At 39.1% G+C, this 20083-nt stretch overlaps 2 protein-coding genes and 1 long non-coding RNA gene across 11 annotated transcripts in view; 2 read left to right on the top strand and 1 right to left on the bottom strand.

The window, feature by feature from the left end:
• Positions 1-195: 195 nt before the first annotated feature.
• Positions 196-3572, bottom strand: LOC112556107. The gene is made up of 7 exons (XM_025224779.1): positions 3516-3572; positions 2356-2459; positions 2001-2096; positions 1644-1766; positions 1287-1409; positions 957-1062; positions 196-384 (listed from the first exon to the last, which is right to left on the bottom strand). Coding segments are annotated over exons 2-7 (537 nt in total). The 5' UTR covers positions 2443-2459; positions 3516-3572; the 3' UTR covers positions 196-382.
• Positions 3573-4754: 1182 nt separating this feature from the next.
• Positions 4755-7714, top strand: LOC112556108. Of its 9 annotated transcripts, none has more exons than XR_003097619.1 (5): positions 4755-4954; positions 5050-5079; positions 5756-6094; positions 6744-6948; positions 7526-7714. It is a non-coding gene; the product is annotated as an uncharacterized LOC112556108 (long non-coding RNA). The 9 variants fall into 9 exon arrangements; XR_003097621.1 differs by having other exon boundaries at positions 4764-4954; positions 5050-5120; positions 5991-6094; positions 6741-6948; XR_003097620.1 differs by having other exon boundaries at positions 4764-4954; positions 5050-5120; positions 5991-6094.
• A 4453-nt stretch (positions 7715-12167) lies between these two features.
• The window catches only part of LOC112556491 (trithorax group protein osa-like), a 63551-nt gene continuing 55635 nt past the window's right edge, over positions 12168-20083 (top strand). Inside the window, 1 exon segment of the mRNA XM_025225542.1 lies at positions 12168-12275. Coding sequence (XP_025081327.1) covers positions 12260-12275 — 16 coding nt within the window. The 5' untranslated portion in view covers positions 12168-12259.

Here is a 20083-nt window from a genome sequence, read left to right on the forward strand (position 1 = left end):
TGTCAGACAGTGTGTGTCACTAAAGTTTAGGTAAAGGAATTAGAAATTTTCAGGACACTTTCAGGACATTTCTAGATTCGCCATACTAATTAACGGAATAACACGTTTACAAAAACAGATAAGTAGAAATTTAAACCTCTTCCGATCCGGAATTCTAAGAAATCATACGAACATCCAAGAAAACATTTGAGACAATAATTTCTTCAATGTTTTACTTCAGTAACATATGGTGCAAAACATTTTTTGTCATTGGCTCAAGAGACAGTCCACAAGACCAGAGTCTTCGACCTAAAAGCAAAGACGAGTTGTTTTCTGGTTTCGGAAGTTCCACTTAGTTGACTGTCGCTCATCTTTCATGTGGAGACAATTGTCAAGGAAGGCTCTCTGAAACACATAAGCGCGAAATAAATATCTCAGTGAATTTACTTATCCAAGCTCTCTGAAGATACTTTGTAACGGAATCGTTCTGCAAGGCGGAACTGAGTTTTATGGAAACATTTGCATGTTGTGCGATGAGTAAAGATGTTACTGATAGTTGTTTTTAAAAAAATGTACTCTTCTGATTAACATTGTTGAGTAAACTGTGATTTTCATGTCTGTGTGTTGTTAGTATTCGGTATATACTACATATCTTCTCAAAATCAAAAACTAAAATACAGAAGACTTAAAAATGTCACCCGCGGACAACTGTAACATCATAAAATGGGTTGTAATAACAAATCGTAAGAAAACAATATATGTATGTAGATAGACACTCATTGCGCTGTACACTATGACGTCATAAACAGACCGCTTAGACACACACAGAAAGACAGAGAGAGAGTTTGATAGTTGAACTGTGACACAATTCGAGATAAAGTGACCTCTGGAGACACATGGTGGATGGCGTCCTAGTTGAATGACATAAAACCCAGAGGTCACGACCTGACTATTCTTCCGTTTCCTTGTATACTCACAGCTCTTCTCGACCTCATCATCAATCGGAGGTGCATAGCGAAGCTCTCTAGGCTCCAAGTCCATTGGCAAAGACCGTTTGCTGCTGTATACGGTTTTCTCAATAACCTGCTTATTAAAAAGCGATTCTCTGATTAACTTCAAATGTCACACATCGACAGGCTTCTAACCAGACAAAGAGAACAAGCAACAAAGTGTTAGAACCTTTCTAACTACGGCTTAGAAACGCTTGCAAAAAAGATGACATCGGGTCTGGATTATCTTAAGGTTGTGAGTAGGAATGAAGTGGTTAACAAGACACTAATTATTAAAAGAACACAGATCTTCTTGACCTCATCAGCATCAATCTGAGCTCGATCGTCTTCCGTTGGCGGCCAGAACATATCGCGACGCTCTCTAGGCTCCAAGTAAGTTGGCAAAGCTCGTTTGCTGCTGTATACGGTTTTCTCAATAACCTGCTTATTAAAAAGCGATTCTCTGATTAACTACAAATGTCACACATCCACAGGCTTCTAACCAGACAAAGAGAACAAGCAACAAAGTGTTAGAACCTTTCTAACTACGGCTTAGAAACGTTTGCAAAAAAGATGACATCGGGTCTGGATTATCTTAAGGTTGTGAGTGTGAGAAGTTAGGAATGAAGTGGTTAACAAGACACTAATTATTAAAAGAACACAGATCTTCTTGACCTCATCAGCATCAATCTGAGCTCGATCGTCTTCCGTTGGCGGCCAGAACATATCGCGATGCTGTCTAGGCTCCAAGTCCGTTGGCAAAGACCGTTTGCTGCTGTATACGGTTTTCTCAATAACCTGCTTATTAAAAAGCGATTCTCTGATTAACTACAAATGTCACACATCCACAGGCTTCTAACCAGACAAAGAGAACAAGCAACAAAGTGTTAGAACCTTTCTAACTACGGCTTAGAAACGTTTGCAAAAAAGATGACATCGGGGCTGGATTATCTTAAGGTTGTGAGTGTGAGAAGTTAGGAATGAAGTGGTTAACAAGACACTAATTATTAAAAGAACACAGATCTTCTTGACCTCATCATCATCAATCGGAGGTGCATAGCGAAGCTCTCTAGGCTCCAAGTCCATTGGCAATGATCGTTTGCTGCTGTATACGGTTTTCTCAATAACCTGCTTATTAAAAAGCGATTCTCTGATTAACTACAAATGTCACACATCCACAGGCTTCTAACGAGACAAAGAGAACAAGCAACAAAGTGTTAGAACCTTTCTAAATACGGCTTAGAAACGTTTGCAAAAAAGACGATATCAGGCCTGAATTATCTTAAGTCATTATGTCTTTAAACATAAAAACGATTTTTTTTATAGAAAATTCACAGAATATGATTAAGTATCATGATGAACCTGTAGCAGACGAAGGTCAGCTTACCTCCTGCAAAGGCTCTACCTGTTGTGCGCTGATGCTGACTAGTGCCAGTGAGCACAGCAGCAAAGCGATCAACGAATATTTCAACATGGCGGGCAAGTGCGGATCTGCGCAAAAACAAAGAAACAGCAACAAAAATAAAAAATAACAAAAAAACCAAAACAAAACAAAACAAAAAAACCAAACAAACAACAAAAACGGTAAAGATAATACCAGTGTTGTCTTTACTACTGGTGACCACAAATCAACATCTCACCAGCACCATTACCACTGGCACGTGGAATGTGAAGAATTAGGCACAATTAGGACCATAAGGACCGGAACATCAGGATTAAAGTACCCATGGTAATTAAATTATTTCTGCAAAAATAATTTCAAACGTCGTTTACTCACGAAGATCAAAAGGCCAGAAGAAATGATTAGAAAATGGTACATAGCTTTAACTTTCTTGTTTGTACAAACACAATTCATGGTATCGTAGGGTTGGCAAGTGTCTAGCTCATAAATCATCATCCGCTTGTAGGCAATATTTGCTTCAACATTACAGTTATACACGACTATTCCCGATCATTCGAGCATGATGCTGACACCCGTTAACAGTTTTACAATAAACATCAAACTATAAGACATCGCGACAGTGCATGGTGACTGGCATGATAAAGTTGATCTAAATAAGTACATGTTTACTAAGAACTGAAAGGATATTGTGGTGAATCTTTTAGTATATGAGCAAGAAAGAAATTAAAGAGTACAGACCAGAGTTTTGTGAGGGAAACGTCGAACCGGACTGTATGGGTAGAAGCCAATAAAGTAAGTAAAGTGGAGAAGGAAGCAAGCAGTCATGTGCATCGAACACACCAGACAGACAACAGCGTTCTGAACTCTTTAAACAATGTGGAATGTGGTATGACAGAGACCAGTGAAGAGGCAGTTGCAACAATCCAGGATTGAGGACATTGGGAGACAAGAAGCTTGACGATGCCATCAGTACTTACTGACGATAGGAGAAAAGTAAGATACACAAAGTGGGCCTTACAGAAAGTATGGAGACCAGATGACAATATCCCTGAAAGAATAAACATATTCGTTTTGCTCAGCTGTCAATGAGACAAGAAATCTACCTAAACACAAAATAATTTAAAAGTAAAAAAAATATTTCTCACCAGATTTTGATGCAAAGGTCGTATTACTCAGGTGTGGAACACGTCTGGACCAGAAGGGATATCGTGCATTTATATACCTTCCAGCACATGACTCCTGCTGCTTGGGGGCGGTACGCTCAGGCGTGGTGACGATACATTAAGGATTACAAAGTTTGCAGTCGTCAGGCTTTGACCCCCTTCCTTTGCGCTCCTTCCTCTTTCATAAGGCGAAATTTTTAATTGGTGAAAACACCTGTCTATCTAATTAGCTCATTCCAAGGCCTCATGTCGCGAGTTGACGATTGGTTCAAGTTTATTCGCCATTTGTACATCATCGATGATTGGACGCTATTTTCGCTGACTCCACACCAGACAATATTTACTAATTATGCTTTAGCCATGTGGATTTGGGGACAGATCCCAGATGAGCTGGAATGTTTATATTACATCTATCCAAAACTGTTTTAAATACTACTTTGAGCTGGAGGCCTTAATTAGTAGTATAAAATCAGACATCTGACTACTTCTGAGTGTTCATTAATATTTACCCATAATCCTTGTATTGAACACGCATCCTTACTCTTCAATGATAATTTTCATATAAAATACACATGCAGCTTATGTTAAAAAAAAAGATGCATATGAAAATCTCATCTGATTTAATAGTTTGGTACGCTTTATTAAATACATCATGTCAGATGTCGGACATGCAGCATACAAATGATCCCAGTCGTTGCGAAAATCCTGCCATAGTCAGTTCATTCTTTCTTTTTTGGCTCAGTTTTGCTTAATTTTGCTGACTTTAACATCGCTGGGACCATTTAAGATGAGATTTTCATACGCATCTTGTTTTTTTGAACATAAGCTGCATGTGTATTTTATAAGAAAATTATCATTGAAGAGTAAGGATGGGTATACAATACAAGGATTATGGGTAAATATTAATGAACATTCAGAAGTAGTCAGATGTCTGATTTTATACCACTGACTAAGGCCTCCAGCTCAAAGTAGTATTTAAAACAGTTTTGGATAGATGTAATATAAACATTCCAGCTCATCTGGGATCTGTCCCCAAATCCACATGGCTAAAGCATAATTAGTAAATATTGTCTGGTGTGGAGTCAGCGAAAATAGCGTCCAATCATCCATGATGTACAAATGGCGAATAAACTTGAACCAATCGTCAACTCGCGTCATGAGGCCTTGGAATGAGCTAATTAGATAGACAGGTGTTTTCACCAATTAAAAATTTCGCATTATGAAAGAGGAAGGAGCACAAAGGAAGGGGGTCAAAGCCTGACGACTGCAAACTTTGTCATCCTTAATGTATCGTCACCACGACTCAGCGTACCGCCCTCAAGCAGCAGGAATCATATGCTGGAAGGTATAGAAATGCAGAAATTTCCTTCTGATCCAGACCTGTTCCTCACCTGAGTAATACACCTTTGCATCAAAATCTGGTGAGAAATTTTTTTTACTTTTAAATTATTTCCTGTTTAGGTATATATCTTGTCTCATTGACAGCTGAGCAAAACGAATATGTTTATTCTTTCAGGGATATTGTCATCTGGTCTCCATACTTTCTGTAAGGCCCACTTTGTGTATCTTACTTTTCTCCTATCGTCAGTAAGTACTGATGGCATCGTCAAGCTTCTTGTCTCCCCTTGTCCTCAATCCTGGATTGTTGCAACTGCCTCTTCACTGGTCTCTGTCATACCACATTCCACATTGTTTAAAGAGTTCAGAACGCTGTTGTCTGTCTGGTGTGTTTGATGCACATGACTGCTTGCTTCCTTCTCCACTTTACTTACTTTATTGGCTTCTACCCATACACTCAAGTTCGACGTTTCCCTCACAAAACTCTGGTCTGTACTCTTTAATTTCTTTCTTGCTCATATACTAAAAGATTCACCACAATATCCTTTCAGTTCTTAGTAAACATGTACTTATTTAGATCAACTTTATCATGCCAGTCACCATGCACTGTCGCGATGTCTTATAGTTTGATGTTTATTGTAAAACTGTTAACGGGTGTCAGCATCATGCTCGAATGATCGTAAATAGTCGTGTATAACTGTAATGTTGAAACAAATATTGCCTACAAGCGGATGAAGATTTATGAGCTAGACACTTGCCAACCCTACGATACCATGAATTGTGTTTGTACAAAAAATAAAGTTAAAGCTATGTACCATTTTCTAATCATTTCTTCTGGCCTTTTGATCTTCGTGAGTAAACGACGTTTTAAACTATTTTTGCAGAAATAATTTAATTACCATGGGTACGTTAATCCTGCTGTTCGGGTCCTTATGGTCCTAATTGTGCCTAATTCTTCACATTCTACAAGCCATTGGTAATGGTTCTGGTGAGATGTTGATTTGTGGTCACCAGTAGTAAAGACAACACTGGTATTATCTTTACCGTTTTTGTTGTTTGTTTTTTATTTTTGTTGCTGTTTTTTTTTTTTGTTTTTTTTTTTTTTTTGTTTTTGCGCAGATCCGCACTTTCCCGCCATGTTGAAATATTCGTTGATCGCTTTGCTGCTGTGCTCACTGGCACTAGTCAGCATCAGCGCACAACAGATAGAACCTTTGCAGGAGGTAAGCTGACCTTTGTGTGCTACAGGTTCATCACTTTAACGGTTTAACCCAACATAATTCTCACTGACAAAGACGTGACAAGCCTCCATTGTCCCAGCCTTGTGCGCAATTCGTGTTCTTTTAATAATTAGTGTCTTGTTAACCACTTCATTCCTAACTTCTCACACTCATTCTGCCCATACATCCAGACTTTGTGTCACGAAGCAGTTAATATAACAAAAGAAACACAGTCTGGTTCATACGTCATTTTGTGATGTCGTCACTTTAGTTTGACCTAATTGTGACGTTGCTCAGTCTCCTTGATTTACACTTGTAATCGTCTGCTGTCAATACTAGGATTTGCCAAGCGCCTTACAATGGGTCTGGAATAAGAGCTTTTTAGGCAAAAGCTAATTTAAACAAAATATTTCATGATATGTAATCATATTCTGTGATTTTTCTAAAACAAAAAACAAAACAAAACACTTTTGTATGTTAAAAAACATAATGACTTAAGATAATCCAGACCCGATGTCATCTTTTTTGCAAACGTTTCTAAGCCGTAGTTAGAAAGGTTCTAACACTTTGTTGCTTGTTCTCTTTGTCTGGTTAGAAGCCTGTGGATGTGTGACATTTGTAGTTACTCAGAGAATCGCTTTTTAATAAGCAGGTTATCGAGAAAACCCTAGACGGCAAACGATCTTTGCCAATGGACTTGGAGCCTAGAGAGCGTCGCGGGGTGGACTGGTTGACAAGGGAAGTCTATCCAGCTCCGATTAATGCCGACGTCGAGTCTAGACAGCGTCGCCAGATATACATTCTACCAACGGAAGGCGATCTACCTCTGATTTATCAGGATTAGGTCGAGAAGAGCTGTGAGTATACAAGGAAACGGAAGAATAGTCAGGTCGTGACCTCTGGGTTTTGTCATTCAACTAGGACGCCATCCACCATGCGTCTCCACAGGTCACTTTATCTCGAATTGTGTCACAGTTCAACTATCAAACTCTCTCTCTCTCTCTTTCTGTGTGTGTGTCTAAGCGGTCTGTTTATGACGTCATAGTGTACAGCGCAATGAGTGTCTATCTACATACATATATTTTTTTTTTTTACGATTTGTTATTACAACCCATTTTATGATGTTACAGATGTCCGCGGGTGACTTTTTTAAGTCTTCTGTATTTTAGTTTTTGATTTTGCGAAGATATGTAGTATATGCCGAATACTAACAACACACAAACATTAAAATCACAGTTTACTCAACAATGTTAATCAGAAGAGTACATTTTTTTAAAAACAACTATCAGTAACATCTTTACTCATCGCACAACATGCAAATGTTTCCATAAAACTCAGTTCCGCCTTGCAGAACGATTCCATCACAAAGTATCTTCAGAGAGCTTGGATAAGTAAATTCACTGAGATATTGGTTTTCGCGCTTATGTGTTTCAGAGAGCCTTCCTTGACAATTGTCTCCACAGGAAAGATGAGAGACAGTCAACTAAGTGGAACTTCCGAAACCAGAAAACAACTCGTCTTTGCTTATAGGTCGAAGTCTCTGATCTTGTGGACTGTCTCTTGAGCCAATGACAAAAAAGGTTTTGCACCATATGTTACTGAAGTAAAACATTGAAGAAATTATTGTCTAAAACGTTTTCATGTATGTTTGAAGTATGAGGTCTTAGCATTACGAATCGGCAGAGGCTTACATTTCTACTTATCTGTTTTTGTAAACATGTTGTTCTGTTGGTCAGTATGGTGAATCTACAGATAAAGTGTAATTATGTTTTGTGCATTTGAAAACAAACATAAATTACATCCGCTACCAAAGTATTGACATCATCGTCACATAGTGAAAATCTTCCTATGTGAACCAAAAGCTTGCGGTTATACCTAACAAACGAAGCATGTTATCAGCCGTTTCCAACCAAAATCTGATGTTAGAATTTGGGTTTTCTGTATTAGCCTTTCTGATGTTTTTTCTGTAAATTATATTTCTTCTGTAATTACTATAAATATACGACTAATTACATTAAATATATAAATATTTAACAAATGTCGTAATTTTTAAAAATAAATATTACAAATTAAGATGTACGGTCGTCAAAGTAAATTATGATAAACCGTAGAGTACGTAGTAGGGAAAACATTTTGTCAGCTTTTTTGTAATTAACAGTTTTTGTAATTGTACCTAAGGAGATGGTAAGGCAGCGAGGAAGAGAAGATAGGCACTACTAAAACGTAGAAGTTTCCCCGAGAAAAGTGAGATTTCTAACACCTCAGTTCTCATCCACCTGAAAAGGTCAGACAAACGACCTTTATCTTACCTGCTTCATACATTTAACGATTTTAACCCCAGGCTGCACGTCAGCGCATTTTGGTTGTTTGTTATCATTCTTCATGTACTAGCCTCCAGTGAATTCCGCACACAGCATTTTTTCACACAGAAGCTAGATATAATAATAATAATAATAATAATAATAATATAATAATAATAATAATAATAATAATAATAATAATAATAATAATAATAATAATAATAATAATAATAATATAAAAATAAAAAACACCTCAACTACTTGCACGTGCATACACAGTACAAGCTGCGATATCTTTATCGTCACCAATCTATTTGCAAGCGGACTAACTCAAGCTCGCCTGCCTAACTCAAGCCTCAGCAGTTTCCCCCCTTGGTTCGTTACGCGTGCAGCTTCTGCTCCGCTAATGGCAGGTGTCGTCCAGCGTCGTTTGGCGAAGTGTAAAATAATTCCCTTTTCTCGGGAGCTAGTCTTTACTTTACAGGAATTTCTCTGTGAGAGCGGTGCCCAGCCCATCATAATTCGCTGCCTGTAGCCGTCTAGCGCTCTTCAGTTCCCATTCCCGCCAGCTGGATCGACTGGACTAAGTTCACTGCCCTACACGGACATTGAACCCAAACCTCTACGTTTGTACGCAAGTGCTCTGACTATTGGGCTATATGTCTCACTACCACATGGAGTGCATGCCTCATACTCACACTCACTCGCGGTCGGATATAAATCTGTTCTTACATTTTTTCCATTAAAAAAAAAAGACTTCACTAGGCATACCTTTGCGGTTTACTTCATTAAAAATCCTAATAACTTTTTGTTTTTCAATGAGTCATTCTTCACACCGAACTTTGTCGCTTCGGGACGGGCAAACTTCCAATCTAATTTTTCGTGTTTGTTTTCTCCGAGTTTTCTATTTTTCCGTCAAAACTTTTTGAGTCCCTCATACACAGTCAGCAAAGTAGATGTCATTGACGCTCAACGGTTGTTTCAAGCAGGGTCTGCTCCTCTAGCGCGAGATAGGCCAACAAACTATAGGTCACGGTTGGGTCCATGACATCATCCGCTTTTCCAGTTTGATGTTTAGTTGGTGTTAGTGTTTGTGGCTGGAGGCGCATGGCCATTAAAATCAGATCAGTCACCCAGCCTTTGACTATTTAATACGACCAAGCCTCATTTGAGACCCATAAACAAAGCTAACAGGCTCCGTAGTCTTGTGGTTTGTAGGCTCCACTTTCAAGTAAAAGGTCGTTGGGTTCAGGTACGCGCGGGTCCGAAGACTAAACCCCCTTCCATCTCTCTCTCTCATACACACACTCCTGTCCACCAAGCAGTGACGGATATCTTATTTATCAGGAAAAGTAACAGTTGTGCGTAAAGAGAAGGTTGGGCTATGCTTTCAAGTGATTCTGATCCTTTTACAGTATGCTGCCAGTAAGGTAAACACTTCCTTTATCTTTTTGCCCAGTCTTCCTCATAAACTGTTTGTGGTACAAACATTAATGTGCTTTTAGGAAAGATTTTGACCCTAAGGTTATGTATCTATAGAAATGTTTTAGTTTCCGATGAAAAATGGAGAGGAGTTTTTATAAAACCTTCCTTCGGGTGAACAAATTTGAATGATCAAGCCAATACACTAGATCAGGCACCAACCGACTATATTAAGAATTACCTTCCTCTTTTTTTTCTTCTCTTCCTTCCATCATGATCGTCGTCGTCGTATTGTGTGTTTGAGAGAAAGAGAGGGAAAGAGGCAGGCCTGACGAGAAGGGGGCACAGGGGTCTGATGTACCTGGGCCTGCGGCTGTGAAGAGGCCCCGGCCTTGGTCAGCGAATGTTTTCCCTTCTTCTTTTCCTTTTCTTTTGAAGAAAGGTTGGCGTAACATTCCTCGCTCTGGGGATTTTTTTCTGTGGAGCGGGGTGCTACAACTTTAATTTCAAGTAGTGATGTAGATCCTAGTGCACTTGTCATACTAATGTTTGCAGTCTATATTACGTTACTGAATAAAATATAGAGTTTGACAATCGAATTGTAAACATGTTATTATATACTAGAAAAGTAATTTACGATTACAATTACAAGGGGCTCAGAGAGGTCTTTTGTCGTGGGGCCCGTGCTGGTTCTCGGTGGCCGTGGAGAGAGGGAGAGAAATTTACCCGGTGTTGTGCTTTTGAGTTCTGTTGCCATGCATTTTACCTGAATGATCAATAAGGTAATTTCACACGATGTCGGAAAATACAACTGAGAGGCGATTTACACAAAAGACAAATTAATTGTTATCTATACTTGGCCCAAAGTATATAGTTACGGAGTTCTTCGAGAAAAAAACTCCTTCTCCCATCTTGATATATATATATCCTGTGTTCAACAGAGGCAACAACTTTTCAGAAACAAGTGGGTTTTTAGAAGGTTTTTTCTGTTGTTTTTTTTAAACACATGCATTCGTCTTAATTATTATAAGAAAGTATTCTACAGTTCTGTGAATCTCTAGACTTTGTTATTTTGATCAGCAGTTAAAAGATGCAAATGCCTGCACCTTCAAGAGAACCGGATAAAATATCATATAAAATCATAAATAATCATATCTCAGACTGCTCATTATTACAAGCATCAGGCAATAAATAGACTCGATTCATAATTGCTACTATTCCAAGCCTCAACTAAATCTCAGTAAGACCAGACATACTTTCCGACATGATCGTGAAGGCCAACGTAGTTAATTAAATAAACTTTCCAAAGTTCCTCCGTCTCAGCGAAAGGCCCAGCTAATTGTGAAAAGGAAAGACAGGTGTACAGTTAGAATACATATTAATAGGCATGCGTGCAGTCTGGTGCAGATGATTTTGTTTGTCTACAGTTTACTTGATACGAATGAGAGATTAACCCTGGCCACGGGCGATAGTGTCAGACCGTCGGTGTCACTGATCTCCCCTGCTGAGTGAGAGTAACCTCCCCTTCCTACTCTTATCGCCCTTACCGCTCGGTCCGTGACAGCGATGGTTAGTCTTACCTTCCGAAGTGAAATCTGATCTTATTCCAGCCATCGTAAAGCATGCTGCTTTTATTGGACGCCGTCAGCGACCCCTGTAATGGGCGGCGGCAACTTTCTGACACTCCGCCCGGGGAAAAAAAAAGATGGAGATGACCAAAGATCTACCGAAGCTTTCTTCCAGTCTCTGCATCCAAGGAGATCAAACTCTAGCTTTTATTCTGGTAAATGCTAATTCTATCATATGTCCAACTGACTACTCGGAACTTCTATCAAGCTGCTATCTATATTCTAACTTTTTTTTTTCTTCTGATCTAAATCTGAAACTAATTGATAGACGATGACTCGCTCTGCTTGAAGCCAACTAGCAGCCATATTAGAGCTCGTTATTGGCTTGGAGCTTTGCACGTAAAGGGTAGGATTTGTGAAGGCAGGCTTTTAATCTTCTTCTCTGCATGACTGGGTCTTCGCTTCTTCTGCCCAAGTCTCGGTGAACGAGAAACGACCTCCCAGCTTTGCAACATCCATCGGCAAGGGGATCTAAGTGCACAACAGTTGCACGTATAAGACAAACAAGAACTTGTAAGGCGATCCCGTCTCAGTGTTAGGGATACTTTCTTCCTGTATTTTCTCAGGTGCCAACGTTATATGCTTTCTGTTTTCTTGAACTGCAGTAGTTGTGCGATTTCAAAAATGAAGAGACTGATGTCGATCTGTTCCTGTTTCATATTAGTTTATTATGACATTACGAGTGTTAAGATGGCTATCTAGTGGCTTCAGGAATTTCTGTTACAACACGCAGGCATTAGCTCACTGGTTACAGCACACAGACCTATTAGATCTTCTGCTTCGTTTGGTAAATCATTGCCCAAGCTATACCTTCATTTATGGCACAGTCAAAAGGTAATGTTGCTTCAGTGAGACTGAATGTGTGATGGTGAGAATAATAGAGACTTTTAATACAAACTAATATCCCTGGACTGCTGGCAGACAATTTTTCCAGTTAACTGCTAAAACGAGGCATTAGACGACATGGCTTCCGGTTTATTCACATTCTTTGTTACGGCTCGTCGGAGAACTTCCCAAGAGGCCAAGAGTGAGTCTCGGTATACAGACGTCAGTCCATAAATACACGTCCCTTCCTTTATCCAGTTTAATATACATGACTTTGGTAAGTTTCTAATTTTAAAAACATTAGCTCTATGCAACATCCGGTTTAATCAAAACAACAGCACCAACTTTTTCAGCGCTTTTTTATTGGCTCATTTTCTTTTCTGATTTAAAACTAAAAGAAGTGGGCGTGTGGAGTATGAGCAATCTGGAGTGCATGCGAACTGAGAAAAGTTTGTTCGCGAGAGAAAGATGGCTTCCTCGAAATTGGTTAGAAGGCCATTCTAAATTCTACTGTCTCCTGCTTTTTTACTGAACTCGAATTGTGTCTTTGTTGTCGATGTGGAATGCGGAAGCAACTTTAATATAGTGCACAGGTGACTTTCTTTGGACTGTCTTATAATAGTAGTCCGACTGTCGTTTCTGGTCTCTGTTCAGTCTCGGAGTTAGAAGCATTGAGAAACAGATATTGTATGCCGATGTTGTAGATCTTCTTAAAAACCGTTCTCAACTAGGCACAGTGCCGAAGAGCCAAAAAAAAAGAAAATCTTCAAAGTGCACCAAAGTCCCATTGTGTTGGCAAATCAGTCTAGTCTTCGGTCAGAATGTTGACTAAAGTTCCCATGTCCTGAACGTTTGACTTCAAGCCGTTGGTTGCCTCCGACGTTGAAAAACAGCTTTGCCAAACTTGATCAAACATTCAACATCTGCTTCTTTAAGAAAGCCCTCAACAAGATATAAAAATATTTATGATACGCAATGCTTTACTTTTAGTAAATACTTCTAGTGCACGTTTGCTCTCTGTCACACGCACACAGAGAAAGAGAGAGAGGGGGTGGTGCAATTTGCAGCCTTTAATTCCCGGTCTTTCCATTAGGTTATTTTAGAGTTGCAGAAACGGGCACATTGTTAGAAGCCATTGCAATTACGTAGATTTATGCTAATAGTTACACCGGACTTCACGCAGGAGAATGAGGTCTCGTGACACTTGCAACCTCGTATCGAGGTATGTAGCATTTCAACCAGTCACGTACGATGTATGCTGCTTGAAGGATAACAATGTCTATTAGTCTTCGTCCATTACTATTCTGATCTGTGGCGGCCCAAGGTTGTAAAAAATCCAGCCTACTACAGACTTCAGAAACCTACTCAGAAATTGTGTGTTTGTGCGAGTGTGTGTGTGAGAGAGAGAACCCCTCGTAAACGTCCGAGACATAGAGATTTAAAACTGACAGCCGATAACAGTTTACTGGTTTGGTTCGAAAATTAAACAAAACATTTGTCTTCGAGGCTCCTTTCCCGAACAAAGCGTTGGCCAAGCGCATTGGTCAGAGTGGGATGAAATAATAATGTGTCGTGCTTTTTTTTTCATATTTTTGCAGATAGAGAGCGCTGTTATGTTTGGCAACAGATTATTTGATAAAGTGTATACCACGATGACAAAAAAAAAAAAAAAATCCCCTAATTTACAAACTTAGTCAGGAAAACGGTATTTATGACTGTCTGGCAATGAAAGTTATGATCCTGAGACATTTTCTCTCCACAAATGTGACAAAATGCCCTGTAATCAGATTCTCGCGCTGTGATTAGTTGAGGAAAGGCTAGAAGTTCATTCCAATATCTTAACTTGGAAATCTCGCTCCCATACTTTGTTGTTGTGTCTATTATATTTTAATGTACGCATACATGCCGTGCTCTGTCTATATTTAGATATTTGTGAGTATTGAAAGAGAGTAGTGTATATTAAAACAATTCAATTTAAAAATACGCTGATTATTATTGTATAGTTAGATGATAAATATATACTTTGAAAAATTGCCATAATCAAATATTCGATTATATGTGCCATAGAATGCGATGTTCACTCGCATGAATATAGTAGCAACTATAGTGACTAACAGTTCGGCAAATTTATTGTAAAATTTCCCCGGCATAGTCTTATGTATAATTGTATGTGGCCTTGAACAGGATGCTCTAGAAGACTGTAGTAACAGAGGTGGAGTACATTTTTTTCAAACCTATGTTTCATAACCTTTTGCATCACGTCGACGAGGGAAAAAATTTGATTCCCAGCCGGGGTCACAGTCTGTCTGGAGTTATCACATTTTTTCTGTGTCTATGTGGATTTTATCTGGGTACTCCGGTATCCTCCCTCATCCCAAAGAAGTGTATGTTACGTTAATTGTGTAAACTATCTCTGCATCATCTGAATAAATAAGAGAGAGGGTGCGTGTGTGTGTGCACGCGCATGTAAAGTTTCGCTATATGTCGCTAGAAGTGACCGTTATCAAGAACCTATCAACACCGTTGTCAGGATTGACTGCACTTGCATGCCAGTGACTTTTCGCAAGTACCACCTTCTTCTACGGGGTCCAGATGTCAGCACAAACTGACTACTGGAAACAGATGGCAGTGTTTTCGGATCGAAACTTGATTTGGTTTCAACCGCGCGCCCAGACACCTGTCCTCGTCGAACTACATTTACCGTGGTTCTCCGCATTTTCAAATATCGTATCTGAGGGTGAACGAGAGTCTGGACGGACACAGTGAGACCTTTCTACTATCAGATCAGCTCACTCTTTTATGTTTATTAACTGATTTTTCCTCTGCCCACCTAGGCGTTGACTTCTCTCCAGGGTACTGCAGAATTTGGAGATGTGTGTTTGTGGCAGCCGCAGAAACCTGTGCAGATCGACACCGATTGTCAGAATCTCACTAACTTTGGAAATATTATTCATATGTATAGAGAGAAGAGTGGTGGATTGTACCACAAATCGTTATCTCCCCTTCACTCGAAAATGCTTGGCCCCGTCGCCAAACATGAGCTGTTAACCTGCCAGATGCGCATAAATAAGCTTGATTCAAATGAAACGATATCTAAAGTTGACAATAGCATTACAGCTAGAAAAGTTAGTAGCAGAAATCAACCCGGACAAACTGGGTGGCCAACATACATAATATTATAGCTATATTATATTAGCTAATTATAGCTATAAATTATAGATAGCTATATTAAGACCAGCACATATTATGACAAACCTTCTGGGATGATGACAAGACGACGGTAGTCTTTCCAAGACCATCTTGGAGGACATCCCATGAAAAGAGACTGCTTATTCAAGACATTACCGTCTAAAAATTGATTGCCATCAACACTCCATGTCCAGCTTTCCATAAAATATCTTCTCGAAACGTTGGCGGTCCTACAAATGAAGTCACTGGAGTTTCAGGTTTGAGGGTTAATTCCCAAATTATGACACCGTCATGTGATTGGTATTCCCCACACCTTTCAATTTTTCTTCTCCTGTTTGAGAAAGCTCTTCTTTGGCTGTGTCCCGTTGCATCGTATTCGGTTATACGTTCAGAAAGTGTTTTTTTTCTTCTTGGAGGACAAAGCTCTTTTGACTGCTTTGAATTGCCCACAGCACGCCCAGCTTTGACATGAAAAGTTGTGCTTTGCTGTTCTGTTATAGCAAGCTTTCGTGGTAGATCATTACCTATGCCTTCCGCTTTTACAAAGGACATGTGTGCAACACACACACACAGTGCGTGTGTGTGATATTTTCAAGTTGGGGACATGTATAGATAATGTCTACAACAGATGATGTTTGCGACATAATGCTTACTTATATATAGTTACATAATGCTCACTTACATATATTAAACATTTAACCTACTTAGTGTTCTCACTATTGACACCAAGCAGACGCTTATCCCTGCCTCATCCTTCCTCGTTATAAATGACAAACGGAAGGGTACCCATGGATTTGTTCTTAACTCTCTCACCACGTGACACGTTTACGCGGGGGAAAAAAAAAGAAGTCTGATTTTTGTTTGTTTGTTCTGGGAAGTACAATTATCTAACAGTTTATTTTCTTTCCTACCGATTGTTTTCAGTGTTCACGGAGGCAAGCAAGTAGGGACTTGAGCCAAAAATCGGAGATATATTTACAAAAGTTTAACCAAAATTTAGAATTGTTTCATGAATTCGACGAGCATCGGATAGCAGAAATATCGACCGGAACGAGCCTGCGGAATACTGTAAACAGGTAAGGTGCACTGAAACTGATCATGTGTACACTAAACAACGACATATATTATCAGCCTTACTCCCCCTCTCCCGCCAACCCCTTTAGTTTATAACGATAATTTGTGAAGCAGTCTCACAAACGTATCGCGGAACTGCCTGTCCTCCTCCCTCATTCCCCGCTGGCCTCACCACGGCGATGTGAAGCCATTCGAACGTTGCCCGTAGCGCGCCTCAGTCTACCTGGCGTTGTTTTTCACCGGTCTGTGACCGTCCGATAACCGCGAGATGTGTAGGCTGGCGGCACATGCTGCAGATAATAAGTGGCTAACCACATAGCCTTCAACCTTTGCAGGACACCCCCCTAGTCCCTCCCCCCCGCCGGTTTTGGCGGGCTTTTAGTACACCCTCTCCCCCGCACCTTTCCCCCTACCCCAGTGTTTTGGGGGGGTGCAGCTTGAGACTTCCGGACTACTTCGGCAAGGCTCGGTTACTGTCGGCTTCGTTCGCGTTTCACCGCCATCTTTGAACGAGGGCCCGATGTACTAGCAAAGTGAACAGGATTTTTGCAACATTTCGAGTTTGTTTCGAACGGAATATGGGATTATAAGAATCACAGAAAGTAAGGTAAGGCTTGAGATGTTGTGTTGCTGTGCGATCTTTCACGCACTTCACAGATCCACTCGCATTCCTTTACACGAGAGTAAACGCGATAAAGTAGACCTCTTGCAACCAACCGCTTGCCTAGGAAATTCCTTCAATCGCTTCTTTGTCAAAGAAGCCCAAAAAAATAGCTAAGAAATTCTGCACACCTCTTCGCAGGAAAAAAGTGTAAAACTGCAGGGTGATTGCAGAGAACTTTTCTCAATTCAACGATATCTTTCTTATACAATCATTTAATTTGCGGGAAAGTTTGTTTCTTTGTTTATTGTCTGCAGAAAGCAAGCATGCTTGTGTATTTTACCGATTGAGTATGTTGTTGGTGCTTCTGAGTTTTGCAGAATGGAAGTGGGAGTCAGTACCTACACTTTTTCTGTCATTCAAGACATTAATAAAAAGTTTGGCATTACACTTGTGGACTTCATTCTAGGTTCCCAGCGGTGGCAGTAGCAGGCGAAGTAAGGTGCACATAAAACATTTTCTCTTTAATCATTCACACCTGTGGCCCGCGTCCCGAACTTTTTTAAAGAGTCCGGACGATGTGCCATCCCACTTTATATTGGAATATTGACATTCATCTTTAAGATACAGATCGCCATGTTAGCAGGGACACTTCCACAAGATTTTATTTACTCGTTGACAGGTGTACGTTTTAAGTGAATGCAAATTAAATGTCATAATGTCACATAAATAACCTCAGTTCGAATTTTTCAGAAATTTACTGCAAACTGAGTGCAGCGAGCCAAGTGTTGTAACTGTTGTAACTGTCTCAGTAGTTAGGGATCAGGAAAAATATATGCATAAAGAGGACCATAAAAATGGTGATTATTTAAAAAAAAATTGATAAACTACAAGTACTTTTTAATGACAAGATACAGATCTGTAATCTGTTTTAGATACGCAGCATGTGTTTGGCAAGTATTTAGGCAACAGCTTTTACCTAATACTGTATGGATTAATCCATGAAAGCTGTCAGCTTGTTATCATTCAGGTTTTAAAGCTTTAATTTGTCATTTTTTATTGTGATCCACTGTATTCATAAATCACCGGTATGGCTGGATGGTGTAACAAACAAGAGCTTTAGATACTGATCAGAATTGCAGATGACCCTTGAATTTTCAGCTGTTTGAATTTGACTTTTGAGCCGTCATATTATCTTCCGTTTTACTGCATTACTTAAACCTGCATATTTTATTTTGAAACATATCTTTTTAAATGGTATTGAATATTATCTGGAAATAACAATACTAAAAGCAGAAGACTCAGCAGTAATAAAATAAACATAAAAATTAAATAAAAGAATTTTCTTTGTTGAGCAAGCCAGTCAAGATTAGACTATGTAAGGTATTTCATTTAAAAAAAAAGCCTGAGGCTAGATGACATAAAGTGCACTGTTGTTATTATTGTAGTTCAGTGATGTTCCAAACATGTTTGAAGCATTCAGTTTGTGATGTTGATTTCTCTTGTTAAAGGTGATACTATCTGTGAAGAACCAAAATACATTTTCTGAAATAGAGGAGTGACAAAAGTTTTAATTGCTTGTACTCAATCATACCTATATGACATGGTTTTAACCCATAATGACCTGGTTCTTTCTTTAAGTTTTACCTTCTGATTTAGGTTGATACTACTGGTCGTACGTAGGTAAAACTTTTCAGGTGGATTTGGATTGGTAGGTAGAGTACATAGGTGGTTATTAAAAATAACTCAAATTTGTAATAAGTGATATGGAAATTGAGAACTGTTTCTGTTAAGCTGTGTGCTTTAAATACACTCAGTAGATACATCCATCAGTGTAATAGAAAAATAATCTGCTGTGCCACTTTTTATGAAAGGTCCTTACCTAGAGAAAAGTTTGCTTTGTAAGTATAGCTTGGTGACATGAGAAACCTGACCTCTGTACCTCTGTGGGTGCCATATAAAGCAGGAAAAAAGGGTAAAGGATGCTATTTATCTCACTGAAATTCTAGTCTAGGGTAGAAGTTACCTGCATTCCTAACTTGACCTACAATCAAAGCTGAGTGCATATACTAAACTTAGCCTGTGTGTGAGAGCTATTTTGACAACTTTTATTATATGAAATACTGCTTGTTTTGTTTAATTTACTGCTATATACAGCTGCAGTACATAAAGAAAATTGATAGGGTTCACAATATATATATGACACCTCTACCTGACTGTTTTGTTTGTGTGCATTTTTGTAGAATTTCTAAGTTATGAAAAGGATTTATGATATTGATTTTGATGTGTTAATTTTTAAGTTTTCTGTCTTCTTTTCTTTGCTGTTTTTTTGCTAACTTGTATATTGCTCAGAGGTGGGTTGCTTTCAATCTTACATCAAAGAAATTAGGTATGAATTTCAAAACAGGCAATTGAGATTGTTGTTTCTGAAAGAAATTACAACAAATTTCAGTGAATTTTTCTGCTTTTCCTCCATTGTCCATTCAAGTTGAATTTTAACCCTATGTACATTGATGAAGCAAATCCTCTGGTGACTTAACAGTGGTGTGTATTCTACAGACTAGTTTGTTTTCTTAATTTGTCTTTACTGGTCTGTGCTGAAGCCTTTTTGGCATAAAGAATTGATTGTAATATGTTGAGTCTGATCTGTGTTCTTTAAAATAAATTTCTGTTTTTAAAATGGTACTCTTAAAACATTTAAAAATAAATGTAAGTAGTGAATAATCTTTGAATATTGGCCTAGGTGGCACACAAAAGGGTGAAAGTAAATGGTTAACATTTTGTTTTGATCAGTGTGAGGTCCTGTCTAGCCTTCTGTGGAAATCACAGCCTTGTGCCCTGGTGAAGAGGATAGGAAAAAGCTAGCTCAACAGCCTGGTGTTTGGGCCATTGTTCACTTGTTGCCTTTTAGGGCCTACTGGGAAGGAGGGGAAGCTAATGGTGGAGGTGTGTC

This window comes from Pomacea canaliculata, linkage group LG2 (genome assembly GCF_003073045.1).
Source record: "Pomacea canaliculata isolate SZHN2017 linkage group LG2, ASM307304v1, whole genome shotgun sequence".
NCBI classification, from domain to species: Eukaryota; Metazoa; Mollusca; class Gastropoda; order Architaenioglossa; family Ampullariidae; genus Pomacea; species Pomacea canaliculata.